General features: G+C 40.7%; 1 protein-coding gene across 6 annotated transcripts in view; it reads left to right on the plus strand.

Annotated features, from left to right (window-relative positions):
• The first annotated feature begins 2,069 nt into the window (after positions 1–2,069).
• The window catches only part of LOC140724760 (poly(A) polymerase type 3-like), a 68,956-nt gene continuing 50,843 nt past the window's right edge, over positions 2,070–20,182 (plus strand). For 4 of the 6 annotated variants that reach the window (XR_012098169.1, XR_012098170.1, XR_012098171.1 and 1 more), the window contains exon 1: positions 2,070–2,288. Coding sequence is in view for 3 of the 6 variants with exons in the window: in XM_073039295.1 (XP_072895396.1) it covers positions 2,281–2,288 (8 nt within the window). In the remaining 3 variants the exon portion in view is untranslated. The remainder of the gene's footprint in view (positions 2,289–20,182) is intronic. The other 2 variants (XM_073039293.1, XM_073039294.1) reach the window with 2 other exon arrangements.

Consider the following 20,182-nt stretch of genomic DNA (forward strand, 5'->3'; position numbering starts at 1 on the left):
TCCTTGGCTCACTGAAGGACACAACATACATCAAAGCAGCTGGGATAGAGCTGCAGCAATGGTTGACAGCTGTGGACAAGTCAGGGCTGCCGGGTAAATTCTCCCTCGAATCCTGAGGCCTCTGCTAGCCTCCGATGTCCCACTGTCAACAGTTGAGACTGAGAGAGAAATCAGCCAGCACCTACGGAGGTGACTGGATCTGCCTAGGAGCTTAAACAGCCTTGCCTTGTACAGGAAGAAAAACAGACTGAAACTCCCCATCAGCAGTGTGAGCGAGGAGTTCATGATCACCGTGCAAGAGAAGTGTTGCAATACAGAGAATGCAGTGACCCGAAGGTCTCACACACTGGCATTGAGGTGAGGATGGGCAGGAGGTGGAGGGCACAGGATGCAGCTGAACAAGTCGAAGCACAGCTGTGCCATAGGGTCCTGGTGGGCTCAGTGGCATCGTGAAGGGCAGGCTTGGGTTGCTTCTCAACAGTCCGCAACGATAAGGTGCAGGGAAGAGTGAGGCACCAGTTGGTCCAGCAGGAAGTGTGAGTTGCGGTGGAGGAGCCACGTGCCAGCAAGATAGTTGGCGTGTGACAACAAGGCGTGTGCACAAGATGGGACAAGGTAACATTTTGTGGGGGGAATTTGGCGAGTTGAACCCCACCACATCAAGTTCTTGATCCAGTTGGTCTATGATGTCCTGCCAAGCCCAGCAAACCTCTACTGCTGTGGCAAGGCCGAAACACCACCCTGCTTCTTGTGCTGAGGGAAGGATACATGAAAGTGCATCTTCAGCTGCTGCCCTTAAGCTCTAGGGGAGGAGTGTTATTGTTGGCTTCATGACCAGGTGCTGAAGACTGTGGCTGACACCTTGTGCACAGCCATCACCCAGGCCAAACACTAAAGCAGGCAATTGATTTTATCAAGGCAGGAGAAAAGGCTCAAACCCAATGCAAGGAGAATGCTGGCCTTTTAGGAACAGCAAAGGACTGGCAATTGAAAGTCAACCTCGGGAACAGCTCAGATTCCCTGAGCACATCTTCTTGACAATGCTTAGGCCAGACATAGTGCTGCTCTCAGCCAGCCAGGCAGGTGGTCCCGTTGGAGCTGACTGGTCCCTGAGAAGATTGGATGGAGGTGGCCCAAGGAAGGAAAAAGACAAAGTACTGGAGGAGTGCTGTAACAGGGGATGGTGGGCACATTGTTTGCTGGTTAATCCCCCTGCGGAGCCCGCAGCCGGATGGGTATCTCGGGAGCCCAGAAGGGGAAAGACATTAGGAAACCCATAGAGGCAGCAGAGCAAGCCTCGAGATAGCTGTGGATGAGGATGAGTGATCCGTGGCAGAATGCTGATCAACCCCGCCTGGGTCACCCTGGCGAGTGTGGCTGATGTTGAAGGGCCCGAAACACCGGTTGACCCTGGGTTACATCACTGATGATGTCTCTGAGTGCATCGCAAGATGTATCATTGCATCAGGTCATTCAGATTTATTGCGTACGTCCGCAAGAAAATTAATCCAGAGTTGTACATGGTGACATATATGTACTTTGATTATAAATTAACTTTGTCTTTGAGATAGTAAAGTGCATTTACGACCCAAATTAAAAAGTAAACAGTATAACGCTACTGGCGTTATACATTATGAGACGCGAGTTCAGTAGCCTCACGGCCCGGGAGCAAATTGTTTCCATCCCTAACAGTTTTTATCCTAATGCTACGGTACCTCCTGCCTGGTGGTAGGGGGTGAAAGAGATTGTTGGGCGGAGGGGAAGAATCATTGACAATGCGTGCATATACCTCTGAAGGACAGAGATCTTTTCAAGGCGCCATCACAGGAACTCAGGAAACGGACGAAGTTTAACAGATGACGCCATAGGACACGATTGGGCAGACGCTGTACGGAGGTGGCGGGCACAGTGGGGTCATGCGCGAGTACGCACGCGCGAACGGGAGCGCGCCTGAGCCCCGTGGATGGGCGGGGTGACGTAGGAGAGGAGGGGCCGACGTAACGTGGAGCCGGCTGGCGCTGGCTGCGGCGGGTTGTTGTTTGTGTCCGGGCCGCCGCCATGTTGGGACGGTGCGCTTTGTTGTAGAGGAGGGAGGGAGGGAGCGGGCCCCGGGGTAGTGGTGAGGGGGAACCGGAGTAGCACACCTCCGTAGGAACTGTTCGCTGAGGGGAAGGGGAATTTAAAAAAAAGGCAGCGATTACAACAAGTGGCGGGCACAAGATGAGAGTGAAGCTGGGAGACCGTTAGGGGACCGGGAGTGGACCGGAGCTGCGCCGAGCCATGCCATAGTAAGTATGGGCGAGGGTGGGAGGTGTTACTACTCCAGCCGCAGGCTTGGCGGCCGATGCTGGTACAAAGCCGGCACCATGCTGGCCGGTTGCTCCATGCGGCCTCCTGCCCACCCCTCCCTCCATCAGCAGGCATTTTATATATTTATTTATAATGTTTCTTATTTTTGTCAGGGTTTTATTTTCCGAACCAGCTTAGGAGCACAACCTCCTGTTCCGTGGCCTTCCCCTGGCGGCGGCGGCCTATTATATAAGTTATTTTTAATGAATCTGGGCTTGTGGGAGATCTTAACGGGCCTTTTTTTTTGGTATTTTGCCGTGGTTTTGAATCCTTCCCAGACTGAAATGTCGCTTGAAAAATTTGTATCCAAAATGATACCTGTTGAAATCCCGTCTATCTTCCAGATTGATGTAGATACTCTCACTGTAGTACTTTAAAGAATAAAATGCCTTCCTCATGAAATGTGAGAAATGTTGATGTTATTGCGAGTTCTCAACTGTAACTCAGATGACCTTGGCAAACAACTTTATTTGAAACCACACTTTCTGGTGCTGTCAGAACGCAGCTAACTTACAACCATTATGAAAACACACCTTTTGGTGGTGGTGTGAAAGCTTTTCTGTGTAAACTAGCTTCTGGGTGGTAAACTGTTACCTTCCACCCTGTTGTGAAAGTAGCAAAGCAGCATTTTCGTGTTCTTAAACATTCATGAGCTGTAACATAGTTTGGTGTAGGGAAAAGGCAGCATTAACTTTCCATTAAGATGACATCAGTGTTCGTGGAGTTGTGGATAGTCTAGAAGTTTGTAATAGGTTACAACAGGACATTGATAGGTTGCAGATCTGGGCTGAGAAGTGGCAGGCGAAGTTCAATCTGGAGGAGTGTGAAGTGATTCACTTTGGAAGGTCTGCTTGAATACAGAGTACAGTGTTAATGACAGGTTTCTTATCAGTGTTGAAGAACAGAGGGATTTTGGGATCTGTGTAAGCTAATGGTGTTTTGAAGGTTGTGTAAGTTGTGCTGGCCTATTAGGGGAATGAGTTCAAGAGCTGTGAGGTAATGTGGCAGCACTATAAAACCCTAGTTAGACCACTCTTGAGGTATTGTGTTCAGTTCTGGTTGCCTCACTATAGAAAGGATATGGAAGCTTTAAGAGGGTGCAGAGGAGATTTATCAGGATGATGTCTGAATTAGAGAGTGTGTCTTATGAAGATGGGTTGAGTGAACTTGACCTTTTCTCTTGGAAGGGAGGATAATCTACAGGTGACTTGAAGAGAGATTTACAAGATAAACATTGGTTTGAGTGGACAGCCAGATAATGTTTTCTAGGGTGGAAGTGGTAAATACGATATTGGAGGAAGATAGAGGAAGGTTGTCATGTTAAGCTTTTTACACAGTGGTGAGTGCTTGGAACACCCTGCCAGGGTAATGGTAGATGAGAGACATTTAAGAGACTCTTGGATAGACATATGGATGAAAGAAAAATGGACGGCTTTGTGGTTGGAATAGGTTAAATGATCAGTACAGCATCATGGGCAGAAGGGCCTGCACAGTGCTGTAATGTTCCTTGTTCAATACTGATTCATCTTTTCAGCAGGTAAGGTAGTATGGCCTAGCGGAAACACGTGAAGCTCTTCAAGTGATTGTATACTATGAAGGCATGCACTTTCATCTACAAGTGCTGGAAAAATATGCAGAATGCACAGCAGGTCAATAAAAGGAAAATACAGCTCAGCATTCTTTGAATGTAAAATCCTATTTACAATTAAATTAGGGTGGATAAGATTCAGATAGCAACGTAGATCAGAAATTGGCCAGTAAAGCAAGACCAGTTGTGAATTGTGGCTTTTTGGACTGGAGTGTTGCTCTCCTGGGATTGTTAGTGGGAACACTGTTCTCATTGGTCTGTGATTAAACTGGACTTTGGAACGCTAGACATCATTTCATCATTTGATTTGGTGAGTCATTCCAGTGCTTTCTGCTCTTTTTTCAGATTTCCAGCATTTGTGGTATTTTTTTGATTTTCAATTTTGAAAATTTGAGGTTGACAGGAAGCTTGGAAATTGCAATAAATAGGTGAGTGACTGCAGACTTCAGGTGGACAAAAACTGACTGCTGAGATGGGCAGGAACTTGGCAAATGACAGTTCATGTAGTGTAGGGCGAAATGGTACACTTTGACAGGGAAAGCGTTTGCAGTGGAAATAGTTTTAAAATGAGGTGGGGATTGAAAGATCTGAAGAGTATATGTGCACATCTTCTGGACAGGAAAGAGCAAGATTATTTTTTTAATTTGGCTGGGATCTTTGAGTTCATTAATGGAACTATAGATAGATTTGTGCTGAGTCTGTAGTTAAGCTTCTGCTGGAGTATTGATTATTATTGTGGTTACCACATGTTACGAAGAATATCAGGCCTGTGAGAACATGGAGAGGTATTAGCACAGTACCTAGGATGATTTGATGACATTACTAGTGGCAGAGATCAATTAAATGTTAATGCACATAATGATAATTGGAACAACTAGAGGTGACATGAGGAAATATTTCTTTAAGCAAATTATATTCTAAAGTACAGAGCTTTAAAGGTTGCTGGATGCAGAAGCTATACTAATCTTTGATGATTTGGAGGAGATTTCATTGGAACAGACATTTGTTCTGCAGTGGAGGAAGCACTGATGTATTGTCCCATTGGAGCCTCATCCAGCCATGATGAGCAGAATAGCCTCCCTCCCTCCTGTATAATTCTCTGACACTGTTGGTGTAGTCCTGATAGTAACTTTACTACTGTGTCTACCTATTCAAAGCCACAGTAAACTGAGTAAACAATGTGCATTGTTCTTGATCACAAATATCATACTTTAAAGAAAACCTTAGTCTTGAAGCTTACAGAATTTGTTGATGTTAATGCCATAAAGCTATTTGACATAAGGTGAAGTTACTGTATTTTAAATCTGGGAGAAGCTTATGTTACTGATTTTGAAAAAGGCATCAAAATCTTAGATGAGGTTTGAGGCTGGGAATAGGAAAGCTTTGTTGTGGCTCTACAAAACCTAGAGTACTGCACGTAATTTTAGTAGCCTTTCCTATTCAGATATGTAATAACGTTGGAGGCAGTCCAAAAAAGATTCAGCAGGCTGAATTCTTGCAAGAAAAGATTGTTCTATCAAGCAAGGCAGAAAGGAGTTGATTTGTATTTTAAGTCTAGAAGAATAAGGGTGATCTTACAGGAAATTATAAGAACCCAGTGGATTGTGATAGGGGAGATGCTGAGATATTTTCACTAGTGTGCTCTGGAATTTTGTTCTTGAGAGAAATGCAGTTCTTGGATCATTAGAAGCATTTAAAGTGAAGCAAGATCTTTTTTTTGACAGGTTATATAGGGATTTAGCATAAATAAAGAGCTGATGCTGAGCAAAGATCAGCACAACTTTGAATGGCAGAGCAGGCTGAGGGGCTGAATTCCTACTTCTGTTTCCAGATCGTGTGTTTTGGAGAACTGCAATTAATGAGTACAGATTTGTGATGAACAGAAAATGGAAATAAAGTAAGAAAATATTCCACTGGCACTACTCAGTGGAAGATAGTCATTTGTTGGAGATTGCCACTCCTTCGACTAACTTTACCAGAACCAGTGACCTTTATCCATGACTTTCATTATCAAGTCAGGTGCTTGCTGAAGTAGAAGGAATGAGCCATTCCATACAAAATTAATCATAGAGCTTTATAGCACAGATACAGGCCCAAATATTCCACGCCAGTCGCTGTGCTGATCCAGCTACTCCCAATTTCCTGCATTTGGCCCACATCTCTCCAAGCCATGACCTTCCATGTACCTATCCAACTGCTAATTAAATGATACGGTTGTATCTGCCTCAAACCACTTCCTCTAGCACCTCATGCCATATTCTCATCATCCTCTCTCCATGGAAACAGTTGGTGCTCTTTAAATTTTTCCTGTCTCACCCTAAACCTATGCCCCTAACCTGGGGAAAAGACTGTTACCATCTACCTTATCTGTGTCTTTTATAATTTTAAGCATTTCTATATAAAGTTGCCCCTCATTCTCTTATATTCCCAAGAATAAAGACCTAGACTGATCAACCTCTCATACACTTTGGATAAGTTCCTTGTAAATCTTGTACACATTCGTTTCAGATTGACCATGTCTTTTCTATAATAGAGCAACCAAGACTGTACATAGTACTTCAAGTGCGGCCTCACCAATGACTTGCACAACTGCAGCATAATGTTTCAACTCAGTACCCTCACTGATGACTGTTTACCCAGCATGCTAAACACCTTTTACACCATCTAACTGTGATGCCACTTTCAATGAACCATGCATTTGTACTGCTAGGTCCCTCTGTTCTATTACATTCCCTGGTGCCCAATTGTTCATAGTTTTGACTTTACAAAATGCATCACCTCAGAGTTATCTGTATTGAATTTATTTGCACCACCTCCCATCCCCGGCCCACTTCCAAGATCTCTCATTATCTATATCTTCCACTGTCAACAATTCCTAATTTTGTGTCATCGCAAACTTACTTATCAAGCCTTATGCATTGACATCTTAACCATTTGTATACATCATGAATCGAGTCATTGGCCTCCATTTCTAAAAGCCTTCAACCAGCACTTCTACTTCTTAGCTCCAAGTCAATTTGGAATTCACTAAATTAACTCCCTGTTGAAAGTTTGTGGCTGACTTTTTACCTCAGCACCATTTTCCTATTCTAGACACCTTTATTCATATACTTGAAAATATTGTGATCATCGAGCACCCATCTGGCAAAAGAATTCCAAAAATTCAGAATCCTCTGCATGAAGAAATTGTTTCTCACTTCAGTCCTGAATAGCTGACGATTATTTTGAGATTGTGCTACCAGCCTGTGACTGTGTGGGTTTCCTTAGGGTGCACTGGTTTCTTCCCACAGTCCAAAGACATGCCATTTGGTAGGCTGATTGGTCATTGTAAATTGTCCCGTGATTAGGTTAGGATTAAATCAGGGGTTGCTGAGCGGCATGGCTTGAAGGGCCTATTCCATGCTGTATCTCAATAAATAAAGAAAAACCATTTCCCAGCCTCCTCTTGGAAACCACAGGAATGAGAAGAGTTATCCCTGCATCTTGCTGGTAAGAATTCTTTTTCAAATATACTGCCCCTCATTTCTCATACTGAGAACATTGGCCCAATATACTTGATCCCATGTTGACGGCATGAGTCTAAGAATCAATCTGGTGAATCTTTGTTGTACTTCCCTTCCCCCGCCTCCTAATCAATATTTTATCTTCCTGTGGGTTAAGAGCTCAGACTTGCACAATAGGCCAGGTGTTGTCTAACAGGGGCCTATTTTTGAGTAAGACCTTTACTGTTCTATCAATTCTTGCAATGTTAGCCTGCTTAAATTTAAAGTTTTAACATGTAAGTCATCCTATAATTCATCTCTTTGGGTGAGGAAGATAGATTTTTTGTTCAAAAACTCCAAATTTTTATCTGTTGATTCCAGAGGCATTTGGTGAACTGAAATGCTTCTGGGAATTCAAAAAGCACAATTACATCAGAATTTCTTTCCAGATGACTTTAATCTATTACGTTTTCCAGCAGACTTTTCTTAAGTCCCATTAATTGTGCTACTGTTATTTAACAGACCAGGACACCTGATTCATTCCAAATAACTGATTATGTTCTGCATGTCTCTTGCAGGAAAGTTATGATTTGTTTGGTAGAAAGCATTACCTGAAGCTGTGTTTTCAGGTTTCAATTGGGAATTATATAGTTATAATGAAGATCATATAATTTTTCTCTAATATTCTAAAATGTTGTGAGGGTGTGATGCTGTTGAAATAGATGTATGCAACCCTCAAGAAACATCTTTTTGAGTTGCCTCTTAAAAGTAGGACTTGGTTTTTCAATGAATCCAAAACTCAGTAGCCTAGTTGAAAGACTTTGTAATCAGTGATTTTCTTGACAAAGATTCTTGAAGTTGGTGAAAGCATGCATGTAATTTTTGAAGTCCTGGTTAGTTTTTCACTAAATTACTGAGAAATAAGAAGGACCCAAATTTGATTTCTGATGTAGATTGAATCAACTTTGTAGTGAAGAAAAGGTAACCATGGGTTGGGAATCAGAATTGGAATTATTATCACTTTCATATGATGTGAAATATGTGTATGGCTTTGTGCTCATCAAGGCTATTTATTAACCTTAATGTTGGCCATTGAGAAAGGTTAGCTTGATTGTTCAGATTCATGTACATTGAAACATGCAGTGAAATACGTTGTTTATGTTAAGAACCAGCACAATCTAAAGATGTGCTGGGGACAGCTTGCAAATGTTTTGGTAGCTTGCACAACGTTTTGCAGAACAACTCACGATAAGAACAACAAAATAAACCTTTTCTCCCACCCTCCCTTTATCTCACTCTTGCACTCACACACCTACCTTCCCACCTCCAAACACAGGAGCGGTTGCCTTTGAGCCTCCAACCGCCAGTTCCTGGTCCAGACTCTCAGACATCTGGTTTTTGACTTCCGAACCAGCCAACTCAAGGGCCTTGACTTCTGGGCTCAGAAGCTAAAGTCTTCGAACTTTGGTATTGACCCGAGTACTCACCAATCACAGAAATTTGAATTCTGGGCTTCGAACTCTGGACTTGCGCGGACCTCCGACTCTAGGACTTACTAACTTGAGGAGTCACCTGCCTTTGTCCATGGGGCCCACCGTCCCCAGTCATTGACCATGTAGTTCACTGGACTTCTCTGCACATGCCCATCGGTCATCATTCTGTGGGGATCACTGGAGCACTACCTCAGAGTGCTCTGACTTTTGATTCCAGCTCCTGTCCCTGATGCTCTATTTACTGCCCTTAACCTCTAACTTTCCTCATTCCTGTCCCGAAACCCAAATCTCCCCCCTAACTTCCCATGCTGACCCCAAAACCATCCTGATGAACATAAAAAGCAACAGTTTGAATCTCAACTTCAACCTTGACAGAGACTGCAGCCTGGCACCACCTTGATGGGAAGTTCTTGTTCCATGTTCACTGTTCTTCTTGTTTTCTTTTGATTCTCTTTGCCTTGAGCCTGTTGGTATGTGCTTTCAGGCTTTTGTATCTTCTGCCCAGCGAGAGAGGGGAGAAGGGAAAAGGTCTGGAGAATATTATATGAATATAGTACTTTCCTTTATGGTACTTTCTGGAATAGGAGGAAATTGGCTGCTTCATTTGTGATGAAGTGGGTTGCTAGCAGGTAGAGGAGAAAGAAGTCACAATACTCTTCCATAACATTTGATTCTGGATCAGCATATTGCTCAATGACATACATGCATGAAAGTTGGTTGTATGTCACTCAGCCACTCAAGTATGCTTTGCTGTTTATTTTTAATAAGATCATGTCTGATACAACCATATAACAATTACAGCATGGAAACAGGCCATCTCAGCCCTTCTTGTCCGTGCCGAATGCTTACTCTCACATAGTCTCACCGACCTGCACTCAGCCCGTAACCCTCCATTCCTTTCCTGTCCATATACTTATCCAATTTTACTTTGAAAGACAATATCGAACCTGCCTGTACCACTTCCACTGGAAGCTTGTTCCACACAGCTACCAATCTCTGAATAAAGAAGTTCCCCCTCGTGTTATCGCTAAACTTTTGCCCCCTAACTCTCAACTCATGTCCTCTTGTTTGAATCTCCCTTACTCTCAATGGAAAAAGCCTATTCACGGCAACTCTATCTATCCCCCTCATAATTTTAAATACCTCTATCAAGTTCCCTCTCAACCTTCTATGCTCCAAAGAATAAAGACTTAACTTGTTTAACCTTTCTCTGTAACTTAGGTGCTGAAACCCTGGTAACATTCTAGTAAATCTTCTCTGTACTCTCTCTATTTTGTTGACATCTTTCCTATAATTCGGTGACCAGAACTGTACACAATACTCCAAATTCAGCCTTACCAATGCCTTGTACAATTTTTTTTTGTAATTTTTTTTATTGACGTTCATCAAACAAACATTTCCATAAGATGTATTTCAGACATTGTACATATACATCATATAATCATATATATCACAAATCTCCACAAAGTATTTATCTGAGGTATACACTTATAGGAAAATCATGTCTGACGAATCTTACAGAATTTTTTGAGGCTGTAACTAGTAGAGTGGATAGGGGAGAGCCAGTGGATGTGTTATATTTAGATTTTCAAAAGGCTTTTGACAAGGTCCCACACAGGAGATTAGTGTGCAAACTTAAAGCACACGTTGGCTGACGGGAAGCAAAGAGTTGGGGTAAACGGGACCTTTTCAGAATGGCAGGCAGTGACTAGTGGGGTACCGCAAGGCTCAGTGCTGGGACCCCAGTTGTTTACAATATATATTAATGATTTAGACGAGGGAATTAAATGCAGCATCTCCAAGTTTGCGGATGACACGAAGCTGGGCGGCGGTGTTAGCTGTGAGGAGAATGCAAAGAGGATGCAGGGTGACTTAGATAGGTTAGGTGAGTGGGCAAATTCATGGCAGATGCAATTTAATGTGGATAAATGTGAGGTTATCCACTTTGGTTGCAAGAACAGGGAAACAGATTATTATCTGAACGGTGGCCGATTACGAAAAGGGGAGATGCAATGAGACCTGGGTGTCATTGTACACCAGTCATTGAAGGTGGGCATGCAGGTACAGCAGGCGGTGAAAAAGGCAAATGGTATGTTGGCATTCATAACAAAAGGATTTGAGTACAGGAGCAGGGAGGTTCTACTGCAGTTGTACAAGGCCTTGGTGAGACCGCACCTAGAATATTGTGTGCAGTTTTGGTCCCCTAATCTGAGGAAAGACATTCTTGCCATAGAGGGAGTACAGAGAAGGTTCACCAGATTGATTCCTGGGATGGCAGGACTTTCATATGAAGAAAGACTGGATCGACTAGGCTTATACTCACTGGAATTTAGAAGATTGAGGGGGGATCTTATTGAAACGTATAAAATTCTAAAGGGATTGGACAGGCTAGATGCAGGAAGATTGTTTCTGATGTTGGGGAAGTCCAGAACGAGGGGTCACAGTTTAAGGATAAAGGGGAAGCCTTTTAGGACCGAGATGAGGAAAAACTTCTTCACACAGAGAGTGGTGAATCTGTGGAATCCTCTGCCACAGGAAACAGTTGAGGCCGGTTCATTGGCTATATTTAAGAGGAAGTTAGATGTGGCCCTTGTGACTAAAGGGATCGGGGTATGGAGAGAAAGCAGGTACAGAGTTCTGAGTTGGATGATCAGCCATGATCATACTGAATGGCGGTGCAGGCTCAAAGGGCCAAATGGCCTACTGCAGCTATTTTCTATGTTTCTAGAAAAGAGTGGAAAGAAAAAACAAGCAAAAGGAAAGAACTATGTACAAGTAGGGAGTGATCTTTTTTTACAACAGATTCATTGATTTGTGAGAATAAAATCAGGCCTATGAGGCATTATGTAGTTAAACCATTTTTCCCAGTATGAATCAAATTGTTCCAGCTTATGATTAACAGATGCTGTTATCTTCTCCATTTTGTAAATGTCCTTTGTAATTTCCATCCATGTATTTAAAGTTGGGCTCTCCTGTGATAACCATTTCCTAGTAAGAGTCTTTTTACCAGCCACCAACAGTATATTCATTAAATATTTATCTCTTTTCAACCATTCTTGAGGTATATATCCAAAATATATGGTCTTACTCTCCAAGGGTATTTCACATTTAAAGATGTCTTGTAGGGCATTGTGTATCCCCCAACAATAGTTTTTGATAACAGGACAGTCCCAAAAAATATGATAATGATTTGCATTTTGATTTCCACAGTTTCTCCAGCAAACGGAGAGGTTACTATCATAATGGGATTTCTGAGAGGATGTAGTAAAATATCTTATCAAGTTTTTCCATCCAAACTCCCTCCATTTCTTTGAATTGGCACACTTCCATTGATATCTCCATATTGTTGTCCATTCTTCCTCAGATATAATTATCCCTCCTTCCTTCTCCCATTTTGTTTTAATGTATGAAGTCGAACGTGTTTTAAGATTTCACAACCCCTTATACATGCTTGAAATGATTCTACTACCATTATCTGAATTAAATGATTTTCTAAAGAGCTCTATCAAGCATGTATTTGCCTTGGTTACATTTTTAAGTGTCTTATTAACATATTGTCGCATCTGTAAATACCGATAAAAATCTTTTTTTTTCTAATAAGTATTTCTCTTTAAGCATTTCAAATCTGAACAGTGTTTCTTCTTTCATTATGTTGTAAAGAACTGTTATTCCTTTAGCTGTCCAGTCCTTAAATCTAGCATCCAGTTTATTTGGTGTAAAATCAGAGTCATATGCACACCATTTAAGAATTGCAGTATCTCCCTCTAGATTATATTCTTTTATAGTGGTTTTCCATATTTTAAGTGTCAATTTCACCCATGGGTTATCAGTAGTATTTATGTACCTTTGCAGGTTGTTAGCCAAAATTGCTTGTATGGGGATGGGATGTACCCGCTCCTCAATGTTTTTCCATTGAGCGTCATATGATGGGTTACACCAACATATCACAGCTCTCAACTGTGCTGCAAAATAATAATCTCTAAGAGAAGGCAATCCCCATCCCCCTTTTTCCTTTGCTAATTGCAAAGTTTTGAGACGAACTCTAGGCCTTTTACCCTGCCAAATATACCTTAATAGCATCTTGTTCCATTCATTGAATTGATTTTGATTAATCTCTATTGGTAGGGTCTGAAAGAGATATAACAGTCTGGGCAGTATATTCATTTTAATAGACAGAATCCTTGAACTGAGACTGAAAAAAGGAATCAGGCTCCATCTTGCCACATCTTCCTTAATTTTTTTATATAGAGGCTGATAATTACATTCTGATAATTTTGCCAAATCTTTTGGCATAATGATACCCAAATATTTGAAAGACTCTGTGTGCCATGCCCAGGGGTATCAACGTTCAGTTTCTCTTGGTGGGCTATAGTAATATGAAAGTAATTGGGTTTTATCTATGCTGATCTTGTATCCTGATAATTGACCATATTGTGCCTTGTACAATTTTAACATTATATCCCAACTCCCATACTCAATGCTCTGATTTATAAAGGCCAGCATACCAAATATGCTGATATGACTGCATAATCAGTAACTTTTCAGCACCTTGGTTATCAAGTATTTAACTTCCTCTGCCTTAAAAATAGTCAAAGACTTCTTCCCCTGCCTTTTGAGGAAAGCGTTTTGGGGGCTCACAACTCACTGAAAAGGAATTTTACATTTTTATTTTAATTAATTACCTATTTTTTTAAACAGTGACCCCAGTTTTAGATTTGTCCACAAGAGCCAACATCTTTCATATCTGTAATGTCTCATAGGATCTAAAGTGCTTCATTCAAGCCTCCTCTCCTAAGTCTAGCCTGTCTGACTTTTCCTCATAAGACAACATGCATTTCTCAAGTATTTATCTAGTGAATGAAAATAAAGAAAACTAGCAGATGTTGTAAAGCAGTCCAATAACTGGTGATTATAAGACCGTAAGATATAGGAGCAGAAGTAGGCCAATTGGCCCCTCGAGTCTGCTCCATCATTCAATCATGGCTGATCCAATTTTTCGAGTCATTCCAACTCCCCTGTCTTCACCCCATACCCTTTGATGCGCTGGTTAATCAAGAACCTATCTATCTTTGCCTTAAATGCAACCAATGACTTGGCCTCCACAGCCCCTAGTGGCAACAAATTCCACAGATTTACTACTGTCTGGCTAAAGTAATTTCTACGAATCTCTGTTCTAAATGGACATCCTTCAATTCTGAAGTCGTGCCCTCTTGTCCTAGGTTCGGCTTCCATGCAAAATAACTTTGTCATATCTAATCTGTTCAGGCCTTTTAACATTCGGAATGTTTCTGTGAGATCCCCCCTCGTTCTCCTGAACTCCAGGGAATACAGTTGGCCCTCCTTATCTGCGGGTTCTGCATGCGCGGATTCAACCAACCATGGATTTGGAAAACCTGGAATTTCTCTCTCCAGCACTTGTTGTTTGAGCATGTACAGACTTTTTTTTCTTGTCATTATTCCCTAAACAATACAGTATAACAACTATTTACATTGTATCAGGTATTATAAGTAATCTAGAGATGATTTAAAGTATATGGGAGAACATGCATAGGTTACCGTGGATCGGGAATTGAAAAAAAACCCTGAAGTTCTCTAAGTCAGAACAGGTACATCCGGTATTATTTAGCATCAGTTAGTCAAACGTTTGTCTTAGTATATAGTATATATTTTACCTTTCTATGCATATAAAACACTTAAATGTATGTATTTCAATAATTAAACCACTGTGTTGCTTAGTAATAATTGTAGCTTTCATCAGGGCAGGGCCTTCACATGCTCCATTATTCTCACTTTATCCCAACTATAGCCTAATACTTTTCCAATGACTGATGACATTTCACCTCTTTTCAATCGCTTTATTATTTTCACTTTATTTTCAATCGTGATCGTTTTCTGGAACAGAAACACTGCGGGCGGTGGGTCTCAAGCTCCGCCGGGTCCTAAAGTCCGCCACACTGAGACAGGTTAAATAAGCTCCGGAGTTTCGCTGGATCCTAAAGTCCACCGACTTGAGCATCCACGTTTTTTTTTTTGGTATTTGCGGGGGGTCCCGAAATCAATCCCCCTCAGATAAGGAGGGCTGACTGTACAACCCAAGAGTTACCAGACCTTCCTCATATGGTAACCCTTTCATTCCTGATTAGTCTAGCAAACCTCTGAATTGCATTTGAATTCTTCCGTGAGAATGGAGGCCTGTACTCATGTGGTGATCTTACCAATTCCTGACATAATTGAAGAATCAGCATCCTTTTCTGTTCAATTCTTCCAGCAGTAAAGTATAAAGTTCTGTTAGCTTTCCTGATTATAAACTGTACCTGCACATTAGCCTTTTGCAAATCACTCACATGGATGTCTAGATTCCAAGCTTTGTAATTTCTCACCATTTAGAGAATATACCAATATTGGTATTGGTTTATTAGTGTCACATGTACCAAGAAACTATGAAAAACTTTCATTGCATACTGTTTATACGAATCAAATGATTACACAGTGCATTGAGCTAGAATAAGGTAAAGCAATAACAATGTAGAATAAATTGTTAAAGCTTCTGTAAAAGATAGATAGATACTTTATTCATCCCCATGGGGAAATTCAATTTTTTTTCCAATGTCCCATACACTTGTTGTAGCAAAACTAATAACATACAATACTTAACTCAGTAAAAAAATATGATATGCATCTAAATCACTATCTCAAACAGCATTAATAATAGCTTTTAAAAAGTTCTTAAGTCCTGGCGGTTGAATTGTAAAGCCTAATGGCATTGGGGAGTATTGACCTCTTCATCCTGTCAGAGGAGCATTGCATCGACAGTAACCTGTCGCTGAAACTGCTTCTCTGTCTCTGGATGGTGCTATGTAGAGGATGTTCAGAGTTTTCCATAATTGACCGTAGCCTACTCAGCGCCCTTCGCTCAGCTACCGATGTTAAACTCTCCAGTACTTTGCCCACGACAGAGCCCGCCTTCCTTACCAGCTTATTAAGACGTGAGGCGTCCCTCTTCTTAATGCTTCCTCCCCAACACGCCACCACAAAGAAGAAGTAAAAGGGAAGTTGCAAGTAAATGATAGTGTTTTTGGCAGATTGTGTGGCCAAGAGTCCATTTTCTTGTGTAAGAGGTCTATTCACAAGTCTGATAACAATGGGATAGAAATTGTCCTTGATCCTAGTGGTGCATGCTTTCAGGCTTTTGTATTTTCTGTCCAATGGGAGAGGGGAGAAGAGAGAAGGTCCAGTGGAAAATGTCTAAATATATTATGTTTCTCTACCAAAATGGAGTGTTTCCCAATTGTACGCTATTTATCAGATCCTTTCTCATTGATTTAAACTATCTACATCCCTTTGTAATCTCTTTGTGCCTTCACAATTTTCCTTCCTGTTTATTTTTGCCTTTGGCAGATTTAGCAACTGTACCCTTGATTCCTTCATCCAAGTCGTTTGTATTAAGCTGTCAAAGCCTATGTTCCACATTGCTTGTTATATCCTGGTGAAAGCTTACAGCTTAGCCGTGCCAAGAAAGCTTCAGGTTTGAATCCTAATTAGTAAAGAAATTAATTATCAAGGCTGTTGGTGCTTTTTTTTTGGTGTTTGCTCTTTTCAAATTAGTTCTTTTTCCTGTATATCAAAGTAGTGGCTATGCTTCAGAACACATTGTGTTGTGATCGTTATGAAAGATGGAATGAAGGAGTAATTCTGGCCTTCTAAACAAAGGCTGTCTGTACTTTTGAATATTTTAGTCTTAGAATAAAGTTATAATTTGCTCTCCGTGAAATGCCACATGTATGGATCAGTGAGCAGAATCCCTGCAGACATGGAAGATATTGACATTTTTAGCCAAGGAAATATCTGGAAGATGATTTTTGCTCATCTGATTCTCTTACATGTCAACTCTGCATTAAAGGAACTAAGATTGCATCCCAACTCCAAAGATTGTATTTGTTCATAGAGAGTCCTTGCTGTCTTCATTTGAATAATGATAGTAAGCATGAAACATGGCTTTAAGGGAAAGGTTGTGTTTTCTTGCAGCTGTGTTACTTGTGTGATAAAGTAGCAAAGTGTTTCTGCTTTTACCTTATTCTGTTGAAGCTGTTAATTGAGGGGAATGTGGAGTCTTGAGTTTTCTCTTTGTAAATTTGTTAATTTTGACTCTGCTGTCTGGTTCAGAGAAGTAACTTTCATTTTGTGAAATTAAATTACTGTAGATTAATTTTAGTTGCTAAAGCCTATTGAGAATGGCATAGGAAATGAATAGGCACCTGAATAATTTTGTCTCATCTAAAACCTAACATTAACCTTGGAGCCTTTGTGCATGGTTCAATGAAGGAAGGAATATAATCCAAGAAATGGTGATTTAAAAAAAAAATTTAAAGTTGCAAAACTTGTTACCTTGGATTAAAAAGAGAAGTCTAAGGGAAAAAGCAGATGAAGGAAGGATTCAGGCCATCCCTGGGTTATAAGTGTGTAAGTGGGTTCTGTTCTTGCACACATCTATATTTTATCCTTCAATCAGAAAATGCACTGATATACAAACCCCATTTCCAAAAAAGTTGGGATATTTTCCAAAATGCAATAAAAACAAAAATCTGTGATGTGTTAATTCACATGAACCTTTATTTAACTGACAAAAGTACAAAGAAAAGATTTTCAATAGTTTTACTGACCAACTTAATTGTATTTTGTAAATATACACAAATTTAGAATTTGATGGCTGCAACACACTCAACAGAAGTTGGGACAGAGGCATGTTTACCATTGCGTTATATCACCTTTCCTTTTAATAACACTTTTTAATTGTATTGGAACTGAGGATACTAATTGTAGTAGATTTGCAATTGGAAATTTTGTCCATTCTTGCTTGATATAAGACTTCAGCTGCTCAACAGTCCGTGGTCTCCGTTGTCTGATTCTCCTCTTCATGATGTGCCGAACATTTTCAATAGGAGGTAGATCTGGGCTGGCAGCAGGCCAGTCAAGCACACGCACTCTGTGTCTACAAAGCCACGCTGTTGTAGCCCGTGCAGAATGTGGTCTGGCACTGTCCTGCTGAAATAAGCATGGACGTCCTGGGAAGAGACGTTGCCTTGATGGCAACATATGTCTCTCTAAAATCCTAATATACGCCTCAGAGTCAATGGTACATTCACATACATGCAACTCACCCATGCCGTGGGCACTGATGCACCCCCATACCAGCACAGATGCTGGCTTTTGCACCTTTCGCTGATAACAATCAGGATGGTCATTTTCATCTTTGGCACGGAGAACTCGACGCCCGTTTTTTCCGAAAACTAGCTGAAATGTGGACTCATCTGACCACAGCACACGGTTCCACAGTCTTTTGATTCATCTGAGATGAGCTTGGGCCCAGAGAACTCGCCGGCGTTTCTGCATAGAGTTGATGAATGGCTTCCTTCTTGCGTAATACAGTTTCAAGTTGCATTTCTGGATGCAGCGACGGACTGTGTTAAGTGACAATGGTTTTCCGAAATACTCCCGAGCCCAGGTAGCCATAATTGTCACAGTAGCATGACGGTTTCTTAGGCAGTGCCGCCTGAGGGCTCGAAGATCACGCGCATTTAACAGTGGTTTCTGACCTTGCCTTTTACGCACTGAGATGTCTCTGAATCTTTTCACAATATTATGTACTGTAGATGTTGAAAGACCTAAATTCTCTGCAATCTTGCGTTGGGAAATGTTCCTTTTGAACTGACTAACAATTCTCTCACGAATTTTGGCACAAAGGGGTGAGCCACGACCCATCCTTGCTTGCAAAGACTGAGCCTTTGATGGATGCTACTTTTATACCCAGTCATGATACCTCACCTGCTACCAATTAGCCTGCTTAATGTGGAGTCTTCCAAATCGGTGTTACTTGAATATTCTGTGCACTTTTCAATCTTATTATTGTCCCAACTTTTGTTGAGTGTGTTGCAGCCATCAAATTCTAAATTTGTGTATATTTACAAAATACAATTAAGTTGGTCAGTAAAACTATTGAAAATATTTTCTTTGTGCTTTTGTCAGTTAAATAAGGGTTCACGTGAGATTTTTGTTTTTATTGCATTTTGGAAAATATCCCAACTTTTCTGGAAATGGGGTTTGTAGTATACACAGCTCCATACTTTTGTAATGAGTGGTATATCAAAAGCACATTAGACTAATGACTAAAAGTGGAGAGAGGAGAATCTAGTTCTGACTGTAGGAACAAATGTGTGCACATATGTTAGACTTTTGATTTTAATATTATTGGTTCCAATGAAAGGTCTCAATCTCAAACATTGATATCAGCACCTCTTGTGTCCTTGTCTTAATACTAAGAGAGCTTGTATGTGGGGTGTCCATGGGTTGAGCATTCATAATGTGTGGGTTGGCATGTATATTAAAAATGGACAAATGGAGATCTCTTTGAAAATAACATGTAGCACAAAACTACTAGTGCAAGGACTGTTTTAAGTTAGTGTGCAATATTAGAACCTCTCAATACTTATAGTTTTTGTTTAGGTTTTTTAGCAGTTATCTCCTTTTATCTTTTGTGGGCATAGTGGCTTTGCATTGGATGAGGTGAAAGGGAAAGAAGACTCTGAAGTGTAAAGAATGGAAACTTTATTGATAAAATAATTGCTAATAAAATAGAAAGTTGGAAGAGTATATATTGGATCTCAAAGCTAGTAATAAAACAATTTCCCACAGTAATCTGACAATGATAGGTGTGTAATTTATATACTGTTCACTTGGAGTTTTCTGTCATTGTGAAACCACTAATCTGGTGTGAAGTAAAACCTAAAGATAATTTAACATTTCAGGAATCTTTTCCATTTTTGTGATTAGTATACACAACTATTTAATACGCTTCAACTAAAATAAAACCAGGCGGCCAAAGGATGAAAGATAATTGTGTGAGTTTACAAAGACAAACTTGGGTCAATTTGATTTTCTGTAGAACAAAGCAATGACAATTTGATGGATCTGGGCAAAAAGTTTTAGTAAGGAATCAGGTATTTAGATATATTGTTACCAAATAAGTTTTGATGCTGTGTTGATTAGACTTTTGAAACAGTGGCAAAATCCAACTAGGAACAGTACTAGTTTGTTGAGATTAGCTGCTGTCTGAGCTATGAATCACTCCTGTCCTGTTTCTGTAGATGACAACATGATGTTTTCCTGTAATAGTCTTCAGTTTGTCATCAGAAAGTGACTGTGCTGAATGCTTCATCGGGAAAATGAATGATAAATTCATTATAAATTGTGTGGTTCATGGTAGAAATTAACCT

The sequence above is a fragment of the Hemitrygon akajei genome, chromosome 3 (assembly GCF_048418815.1).
Source record: "Hemitrygon akajei chromosome 3, sHemAka1.3, whole genome shotgun sequence".
In the NCBI taxonomy this organism is placed as follows: Eukaryota; Metazoa; Chordata; class Chondrichthyes; order Myliobatiformes; family Dasyatidae; genus Hemitrygon; species Hemitrygon akajei.